At 58.6% G+C, this 10307-nt stretch overlaps 1 protein-coding gene across 5 annotated transcripts in view; it reads right to left on the minus strand.

Moving 5' to 3' along the window:
- Positions 1–10301, minus strand: part of DPF1 (double PHD fingers 1) — a 13391-nt gene extending 3090 nt beyond the window's left edge. For 2 of the 5 annotated variants that reach the window (XM_004388130.1, XM_004388131.2), the window contains exons 1-9: positions 6036–6145; positions 4509–4669; positions 4326–4433; positions 2991–3118; positions 2684–2773; positions 2222–2300; positions 1895–2026; positions 953–1003; positions 742–861 (exon numbers count right to left, since the gene is read on the minus strand). In XM_004388130.1, coding sequence (XP_004388187.1) covers positions 742–861; positions 953–1003; positions 1895–2026; positions 2222–2300; positions 2684–2773; positions 2991–3118; positions 4326–4433; positions 4509–4669; positions 6036–6145 — 979 coding nt within the window. Of the gene's footprint in view, positions 1–741; positions 862–952; positions 1004–1894; positions 2027–2221; positions 2301–2683; positions 2774–2990; positions 3119–4325; positions 4434–4508; positions 4670–6035; positions 6146–10269 lie in introns of those variants that run through there. The other 3 variants (XM_004388133.1, XM_012559031.1, XM_004388132.1) reach the window with 3 other exon arrangements.
- Positions 10302–10307: the final 6 nt, after the last annotated feature.

A 10307-nucleotide genomic window follows, 5' to 3' on the forward strand; every position in this document is an offset into this window, starting at 1 on the left:
AGGAGAATGGCAGGCAGATCCTGCTAACCACAGTAACCCGGCCACCACGTCCTCCCAGGCGTGATGCTGTGGCACCCCACCTTCCACACCATGGCCAACCCATGCCACCCACCATGCCCAGTGCCCACAGTCCACCACCCACCATGCCCGGTGCCCACGTCCACCACCCACCATGCCCGGTGCCCACGTCCACCACCCACCATGCCCAGTGCCCACGTCCACCACCCTGGGTGCCATAACGACTACATCTCACTATCCCAAATTACCATGACAACCATCTCTCACTACCCACAATACCACTGACAACCACAATTCATTACCCACTGCACGGAAACAACCACGGTCTATCACCCACAATCGCACCATGGGAAACCACATTCTACAACCACGATTCTACAGCAAGCACCTTCTGTTATCCATAGTACTCAGGCAGCAGCGATCCATTACTCACATATCTTGGCCACAATCTACTACCCACAGTGCCTCGGCAACCATCTTTCACTACTCTCGATGCCATGATAAGCCAACACCGCTTCCCACAATGCCATGAGAACCACCTCCCATCGTTCCCAAGGCCTCACTGACCCCACTCAGTTTCCCACGGTCATCAGCAGCTGAGTCAGCCCCACCGGCTCTGCTCACCCACAGCGAGTGGCCTGTGATGCTCTGGCTCCCCTGCCTCCCACCCTCCGCGTCTGGGCCTCTGGACATCCCCGCCATCCCAGGCTCCAGAAATGTCACCTGATCGCCCACAGTCGGCACAGGAGATGAGGTCCTCGGGACACCCTGTCTTCTTGGAGCCACCCAAGCAGAAGTCACAGTAGCCGTTGGGGATGACAGTGCCGTCAGGCGCCTTCTTGGCTGAAAGACAGCAGCCAGGGGTTGACATGGGGCAGGCAGGGGCACCCAGGCAAAGGCCGCTGCAGAATTGGGGAGAGGGAGGCGTCCCTACCTGTGTGTTTCCTCTGTGCCTCAGGGACCCAGGCCAATTCTTTGTAAAACTCTGAGGTGAGGGAAGAGAAAGGGGTTCTCACCACAGGCAAGGCTCCCCCTGCCCCCAGCCTCAGCCCCAGAGGTGGACCCCTTGGTCCAGGCATGGGAAAGGTGGGCAGAGAGAGTTGCTACCCTGAGCTGTGGCCAGTAGTGAGAGAGTTGGGGGGACAAATGCTTCCCATCAGGACCCCCCAATTCTTGGAGAAGGACAGCTGATGCTTCCTCTTTCTTGGGCAAAAGCTCAGCAAGGCCAGGTTTAAAAAGAGGCCCGGTCTCTCTGCTCATACTCACTGCCACCAGACAGGTGGCCCTAACTCGGCCCTGACTGGATAAAAATGCTGTAGGTGCCACGGGCCAAGATCTGATACAGAAACAAGACCGACGTTCTGAAGGAAAATTCTGAACAGAGGTGCCTGGCTGTGTGCTGGGGTGGGATGAAGACACTCACCCTCTCCCTCCAAGACACGGGTGGGGAGACAGGTTCCTCCACTGGCTGAGCCTCCCCCCTTCCCCAGCCCTCAGCTGTTGGGGTTGGCATGGGATTGGCATGGGTGGATGCCAAGGGCTCCCAGGCCACAGACCCTGCCCCTTGGCCAAAGCTTAGCAGAGGAGGGAGAAGGGGAGGCAGGGAGGGAGGGGAGTCATCTATCATCCCCCTCCCCAAGCTCTAATTGAAACAGTAAATCAGACCCAGAAATATTACACCCGGCCTGGAGCGCGGGAGAGATGGTTGGTTGCCATGGCAACCCCAGAGCCAGCATCCCCGTGGTCGGTGGGGGGAGGGGACCGCTGAGCTGGAGCTCTTCCAGAAATGTCTACCATGCCCGCCCCCCCAGGCTCCTCGGCCCCCGCTCCCAGCCCCCCGCCCCCGTTCCCACCCCCACCTGGCCTGCCTGCTCACGTTTGTGGTTGTTTTTCCGGTGGAAGGGCAGGGCGTGGCGCTCGGTGCTCTCCTCCCCCTCCTCCTCAGCCAGGTGGGTGTGGGTGTAGTGGTAGCTGAGCCCGGGCCTGTTCTTATACCGTTTCCCACAGACTGGAGAGCGGGGAGGGCTGGTCAGCCCCTCCAGCCCAGGCCGCCTCCTCCTGGCCTCTGGATCACGCCTCCCCCCCTCTGCCAAAGGCCTGAGCGCCCCCCACCCAGGTCCAGAATGGGAGGGAGGGGCCAGGAGGGGGGAGGTCTCTGGGCCCCACTCTCTCTCTCTCTCTCCCCCTCTTCGGAAGGACTCACTATCACAGACATACGGCTTGTCTCGGTCCTCCAGGGAAGCGGTGTCCTGGCGTTTCCGGAGACCCCCGATGCCATATGCCTGGGGGCAGAGTCGGGAGTGAGGGGCAGGAAAGCCAGCAAATGGAAAGGGCTTTCATTATTTGGGCTTGGGAATCAAACTGCCACCTCCCAGCTGCAGGGCCTCGAGCAACTCCCTCAGCCTCTCTGCCGCTGTTTCCTCATCTGCCATGTAGTAGGAAGCTAGTTCTCACCCACTGCACAGTGTCTGTTTGTCAAACGGCTTAATCGACCTGAGTCTCAGTTTCCTCCTCTGTAAAATGGGTATAAAATCCCTACGCCTTGGGTCTTCTGTGGGGATTAAATTAGGTCACACCTGAGGGCAGGGTCTGACGGTCACGTGTGCTCAGTACACAGGATGTGATATCGACTGGAGGGGTGTGGGGAGCGGCTCTGGGGCGATACCTTTCCTTTAGCTCTGTTTTTCCTCCTGGGAATGTCGTCCTCCAAGTCTTCCACCTCCAGGTCGTGCGGAAACTCCAGCAGCTGCTGCTTCTGGGCGCCAAGAGAAGGGAAATTGGGGTCAAGAAAGGGAGGGTCAATGTCCTGTTCTGAGGGGGGGCTCTGGGAGAGACAAGAGGTCTTCCAAAAAGAGCAGGGGTGTGGGAGACTGGAGGTTTGGGGTACACGGCCCGAGGGAGCAGGGAGAGCTTGAAAGCATCATGCAGCGGGCCAGGGCAGGGGCGGGAGGGGCCCTGGGGCTTGGTCCTACCTGGCAGTCCATGACGGCCTCCTCCTCCTTCGGCTCTGTCTTCCTCTCCCCTGTCTCAGCGCACAGCAGAGCCTCGAGGACCGGCCCCTCCGGGAGGCCACCCTCCTTCTTCAGGGGTGCCTCACAGTCTGGAAACAGGAATATGGGGAAGTCAAGAGGCTTGCCCATACTCAACCAGCAACAGATGCAAGGGTCGAGCCACACAGGCTGGAAGGAGGCTGAGACCCGGGGAAGACACAGATCCACTTGGACACTCAGGGGGAGTCATGGCGAGATCCTTGGATACACCCAGAGATTCTCAGGAAAGACAGGCCTGCAGGCACCCCCAGACCTACACAGGGAAGAACAGCCAGACCGTGGATACACTTGAACGCATATGAGACAGCAGGACACACAAAGGCAGAAACAGACCCTAAGATGTCCCCGGACAGAGAGAGGGGACATATCCAGACCTTGGATCCACTCGGAGATACTCAGGAAGAGACCTGTTTGGACCCCCAGACACACGGAGACCCACACAGGGAAGACACAGCCAGACCCTATGATACACTCAGGGAGAATCAGACACTCAGGCTACACATGGGCGTATACAGGGGAGAAGCAGACAGCCCTCGGACGCAGTTGACACACACGGGAAAAGCCCCAGCCAGATGGACACTCCAGTTCACCTGGGCACACAAAGACCCTGGGGGACACCTGGACAGGGCAAGTGAAACAGCTGCTCACTCTGCTAATCCTGACACGTTCTCTGATGGGCCAGAAACACACAGACCTTAATACACCAGACCCTAAAGGGAAGGGACTCTCCCAGATACTAATGCGAAGAGACAGCCAGATACCCTGCTACAGTCAGACACACTCAGGAAAAATACACCTGGAAAGAGACACAGCCACTCTGATACACCCAGCTACATATGAAGAGTTACAGGCAGACATTCTAACACAGCCAGATGCACGCAGGAGGGAGGACAGGCATTCTGATACAGCCAGTCACAGGACAGGGCGCTAAAGAGTCAAGTGCACTCAGGCACCCACATCCTGGTACATCCCAGCTCACAGTGGAAGAGATACAGCCAGAGACTCCAGACACCTAGACACGTGGTAATAGGTATCACCGTGCCCTTGAATACACCCGGGTCCACACAGGAGATACAGCCAGAAGCTCAGTCACTGGGGGAAAACGGTAGAAAAATGTAGACACCAGGCCAGTCACTCTGACACTCACTAGAAGGGGGATAAAGCTGATGTTTTACGTGGGATCAACACACACTTAACAGCGCGTGCGGGGGGCACTGAGGCGGGCCACAGCAGGCAGAGGTTTGCCTCTCCACCCACCGATCTTGTACTCGCAGGGCCGGAGTCTGGGGTCTTCCAAGATGTTGAGTCTCCGTTTCTTCCTCCAACAGCGGGCGGGGTACGTGTAGATCTGTCCGGGGGCCAGACCTGGAGAGACAGGCGCGGTAAGAGGGCGGCCTCGAAGCCGTCGGCCCCGCCCCGCCCCGCCCTCCCGGCGGGTACCAGGCCCGCGGTGGGTCTTCTCCATCCAGATGTAGCTGTTGTTCTGGGCCACGCCGGTCTGCGAGTCCAGGAAGGGCAGACGCAAGCTGCGCTCTGCGCACAGGCGCGCGTTGTAGCTGCGGCAGTGCTCGATGGCCTCGCGGTAGAAGTCCTCGCCTAGGCTACGGGGGCGAGTGAGCGGGCGAGCGGCTGTCAGCAAGGGCAGGCCCGCCTGGCTGCGCAGCACCCCTCTCCCAGTCCCGCTCGCCCAGGGTCGAGGTTAGGTGGGCTGACTCCTCCAACCTCGCCTCTTTCCCCCGGATCCTCCTAGACCCAGGGCGAGGGGTGGGGAGAGGATCAAGGGCCTCCCCAGCCTGGGACTCAAGGAGGCTTCCAGCTAAGGAGGAGATACCCACAATGTAGAAACGGGCAAAAATCGCCCATCCATACATGCACATATCCGAAGACACAACACAAACCAATCACACATATTCACACAGGATTCACACACAAAGAGAGACATATCCCAAGACTCACAAAGGACAAAACAGACAAATCTCACACATATGTGTGCACGCACACACACACAATACGAATATTCCAAGTCACATAGTGTAGAAAAGACAGATCACACATATATCCATGCACAAATCTACATCACATCTGAAGACGTCTTACACAAACAAATCACCCACGCAGGACCCACACACAATGTGGAAACAGATAGATAAAACACACTTATGCATCCAAAGACACACACAGTTACACAAATGTCGAAAGGCACCAACTGTAGAAACAAATAACCCACATATACACTTACACACATATCTAAAGGCGCAACACAAACAACACACACAATATCTGCAGGCACAATGCAAAGAAATCACACAGCTTCACACAGGAACCACACATACATTCACAAAAACACAACATAGGAACCAATGTCTCAAATAGCACATCCCAGACACACAAAGATACACATGTGCTATAAACTACATTGAAATAGACAAACCCACACCGTATTTACACACAGATAGACACATCCCTGCACATCTAAAGACACAGCAGAAACCACGCCGAGTTCCCGAGGACAGGCACACACACCCAGAGACCCAAATATCCAGAGATGCCTAGTGCAGAATAAAAGGAACCACACACGTCAAAAAACCCAGAACACGAACAAGTCACACACACCCTTCACATCTCAAGACAAAGGTAGTGTAGACTTCACTCGAGTTTACCAAGGCCCCCGCGCCCCCAGACCGTTTCACCCTTCTCTCAACCCCGAGGGTCGTTGGGTGGGGACGCTGACCACCTTCCCCGAGTTGGGCCCCGAGGCCCCCCACACCCTCTGCCCCGCCAGGAGCAACGCGTCGGACATCATTCTTGCCAGAGACCCACAGTCACACACCTCGCACCCCCGCGCAGCCCCGCACACCGTGACAGCCCCCCAGACACCCCATCAGCCCCGTCCCCGGCTGCCACACACACACACGCCCGCGCAGACCTGCCCGCGCGCCCTCCCCGCCTCCCGCCGGCCCGCACCACCTCAGGGGGCCGGGGATGACCGTGGCCATCTTGCTCCCCGGGTCCTGCCCCCAGCAGGTCTCCGCCGGGTCGGTCCTCCCAGCGCTCGGGCGGGCGCCGAGGCCGCCCATCCATTCATTCCTGGGGGGTGGGAGGACGGGGGCCACAGCCAATGAGGGCGCTGGGGCGGGCCCGCCCAGGCCATGCTGGGAGAGGTAGTCCAGGCCTGGGGGCCGGCCCACCCGGCGGCCGGAGGGGCAGGGGCGGGGCCCAGCGGCGGGCACAGACACTCCCACGCTCACACACACACACTGGCTCGTACACACACCCTAGCCTGACACGCATGCACTCACATACGCACACCTGGACTCACGCCCACATTTTGCACACTCATTCACACACAGTCACACTCTCATACGCTCCCACCTACACACCTTCACACGGACTCACACAGCTACACTCACATGCATTTATACTCACACGCGTATTTCATACCAAGGGACTTAGAGGCACCTTACAGGTGTCCACCCAGACTTCCCCCAGCCTGCAGATGGCAGCTCTCACGCACGTGGCTCATTGACACTGCCCCCCTCGCAGTCCCTTCTGGTTCCGGGGATCCCTATCCCACCCTCCCTCGAGATTGTCTCTCACCCCAACCACACTCACAGTCACCCCACCCCACACAGCCCCTTCCACAGGCATGACGGCAGCCACACCTCCTGGGTTCAAATCCTGGCTCTGCCACTTGCTGCTGCTGGCCACGTGCCCTTGCGAAGGACTTGACCTTTCTGAGCCTCAGTTTCTTTACCTGTAAAATGAGGGTGATGCCTCCTTGGCTTGTTGTGAGGATTAAATGAGTAAATATGGGGAAAATGAGTAAATACGGGGAAAGTGTTGTAAAAGGTAGCAGAGTCCCTGGGTGTGCCAATGATTAATGTGTTTGGCTGCTAACCAAAAGGTTGGTGATTTGAGTCCACCCAGAGGTGCCTCGGAAGAAAGGCCTGGCAATCTACTTTGAAAAATCAGCCATTAAAGACCGCATGGAGCACAATTCTACCGTGACACACATGGGGTCGCCATGAGTCAAAACTGACTCCATGACAGCTGGTTTGCTGGTTGGTTCGGCATGTAGTAAGTGCTCAATAAATGCATCCATTCCACAAAGGATCTGCTTTGTACTAAGATGTAAACTGACAGTAGCTAACGATTATTAGGAAGAATACTGCCTTGCAGAGTAGATGCTCAATAAATATTTGTTGAATGAATACATTTCCTGAGCATCGACTATAATGCTAGACGCAGTGCTAAGTGTTTTACAGAGGTTAACTCATTTGACCTCATAACAACCTTCTGGAGTGATACTATTAATATCCCCATTTTCCAAATGAGGAATCTGAGGCACAGGGAGATGAAGTTACCTGCCTGTGATGACACAACCCTTAGCCCCTGGCGGCTGTTTGAAGGTGGGACTGAGGAATCGGCTCATTCATCCAGACACCCTTCTGTCTCCCACTATCACCCACACAGACTCCACCCTAAAGAACTCCCAGAGCCGGGTCTCTACACACACATACACACGCAAACACACACCCACTGTCCCCCTGGGTCACAGTTTGTGTCTAGCGTTTGAGCGGCTGCTTGGATGAAAAAGCGGTGGTCACACATGCCCACGAACACGCTCATCCACCAGGGGGCAGTCCTGCAGACAGGGAGAGGCACTCCAGCCTTCCCCTCTTTTGTAACTTGATGCCCCCTCCCATGATCAGTTCTCCACACACACACACACATACCTCTACTCTCAGATCCCTTCCACAAACTTCCTCCTCTGGGCCAGATAAGGCGGTGACCTACCCCTCCCACATAACCCCAGCTGGGGTCTCTGCTTCACATCTGGCCCAGAGTAGGTGACAGGTAGGTGGTAAGGGGAGTGAAAGATGCTGGCACCCCATCCCCACACTCAGACTGGCCTCCAGCCCCTGTAGTGACCACCCCATACTTCCTCCACAGTGAGCCCTGTCCGCCCAGACCCACTGGCTCCCCTCAGAGGGAGCCCTTGCCACCACCTTCCTCTCACCTCCCACCACCGCACAGATCCCTAACACACCTTCTTACACTTGTTCCCCACACCTCTAGTCACACACCCCAGCTCACTCCCGCCTCACATCAGAACTCCGGCATCAATTTGAGCCCGTGGAGCCTGAGTGTAGACACCCCATCACCTCCCCAGAGGTCCACCAGCAGGGTCTGAACCCATAGAGCCAGGCTGGCACTTGGAGAGAGGTCTCCCCTATTAATAATCATACATGTAGTCCCGGGTCAGGCGCTGTACTAAGCGCTCATAAATATCACCTTATTTAAGCCTCACAATAGCCCCAAGATGTAAAAAGAACTGCAAAACCAAAAAAAAAAAAAAAACCAAACCCATTGCCCTCCAGTCGATTCCGACTCACAGCGACCCTATAGGACAGAGTAGGACTGACCCATAGGATTTCCAAGGAACAGCTGGTGGATTCGAACTGCAGACCTTTTGGTTAGCAGCCGAACACTTAACCACTGCGCCACGGGGGCTCCAAAAGAACTGTTATGGCCCCCAGTTCACAGATGGTAAAACTGAGGCTAGGGGGAGGAAATTAATGGCTCAAGCTGGGATTTGAACTCCAGTAGTCAGAACGCCCGAGGGCTTCGTTCTCCAGCTTCCTGCTCCCAAGGAGATTGGTCGCTCACATTCCTTCAGGAGCGAGTCCCTACCCTCACCCCTGCAGGCCCCTGGGAAGGGGAGAGCCGACAGGGATGCTGGGACACCCACTCCACACTCCCTCTGGCCTCCAGGCCCCCGCAGAAGCCGGGATGCTTGTAGATCCACCACCTGGCACAGGAACCCTGTTCCCAGCCTGTGTGAGGTGTCCCTCGCAGGAGAGGCATCTGTCCGTGTGTGCAGCTGAGGGTGGGAGGGAAGTGCACACCACCGCACGCTGACCCTGGCCGCATACACCCCCCTCAAGCCCTCTATGCCCTCACCTAGCCACCCTAGACGGCGCGTGCCTACAAGCTCCCGCCCCCTACACACCCGTCACTCGCAACCTCCCCCCGCCAGAAGCGACCAGGAGCCCTTTGGTCCCACCACCAGACGCAGCCCTTCGCGGGGGTCGCTCCCTCTCCACTCTTCCCGCCCCCCCCCCTCCCACTGCACTTATTGCTCAAGGTCAAGGCAGCGAGCGCACAGGGTGGGGAGAAGGGTGGGGGAGGTCGTCCCGGCCTCTTTGTGCGGCGCCGCGGGCGCTCGCCCCCCGCCTCCCCCCAGGCCGGGGAGGGGGTAGGGGAGTGCTGCGCTCGCCTGCGGGAGAGGGAGGGCGGGAGCGGCCGCGCGCCTGTCACTCCAAGCCCGCTGTCACCGCCTGGGGAAGGGGCGGGGGGGGGAACCCTGGGACCTGGGAGTCCGGGATCCAGAAGAGGGAGAGGGCAGAGGAGAGGCGGAGAGAGCGAGCAATGGCAAGGAGAGGGTAGGGACGGGAGGGAGCTAGGCTCGGACCCAGGCGTCCCGGCTCCGAGGCACTGGGCACGGGAGAAAGCTAACGCTACAAGGAATGACGCGGGCAGGGAGGAAGGGAGGGGATCCCCGGAGGGTGAGGGCGCTGCCAGCACCCCCTCCCGAGGCTCTCGTTAGATGTGTATGGGCGGGAGGGGAAGGGCTCCTACGGTCTAAGCTGACCGTAGTGTCTCGGCTTCTGGGTCCTGGGCCAGGCCTGAAGACCTGGAGACGCAAGGGGGGAGACAGCAGGAGTCTAACCGGGGACCCCCGACGCCTCAGCTCCCACCCTGGAGCCGCGTGGGCCCGGGACCCGGGAGAAGGAGGGAGGAAAGAGAGAAAGGCGCCTTGATGAGGGGAAAGGGGATGGTGGAGACCCGGGAGACTGGGGTCGGGACCCATCCGGGGGCCCCCAGAGAGATGGTGGGGGAGAGGGAAGCCCCTGACCCCTTGGGTGGGGAAACTCTGCCTCCGCCCCCCCACCCCCAGCCCGCGCCACATTCCTTCACTGACAGCGACAAAGAAGAGGCGCCCCCGCGGCCCTGAAGGGGCTCCCGCCCCCAACCCTAGGGAGCGACAGGGGGTGGGGGGCCCCCTGGGGCGGGGGGGCGTACTGGGGGGGGCATTCAACTACCGTCTGCGTGCTGCGACCCCCTCCCCAGCTAGGGCGGGGGAAGAGCTCCTGGGAGGGTTCAGGTCGGGGGCAGGGGTGGCTGCGGGGACACTCACGACTTGAGCGGGTTCTGAATGGCGGTGGCCATGGCCCG

The sequence above is a fragment of the Trichechus manatus genome, unplaced genomic scaffold (genome assembly GCF_000243295.1).
Source record: "Trichechus manatus latirostris isolate Lorelei unplaced genomic scaffold, TriManLat1.0 scaffold00207, whole genome shotgun sequence".
In the NCBI taxonomy this organism is placed as follows: Eukaryota; Metazoa; Chordata; class Mammalia; order Sirenia; family Trichechidae; genus Trichechus; species Trichechus manatus.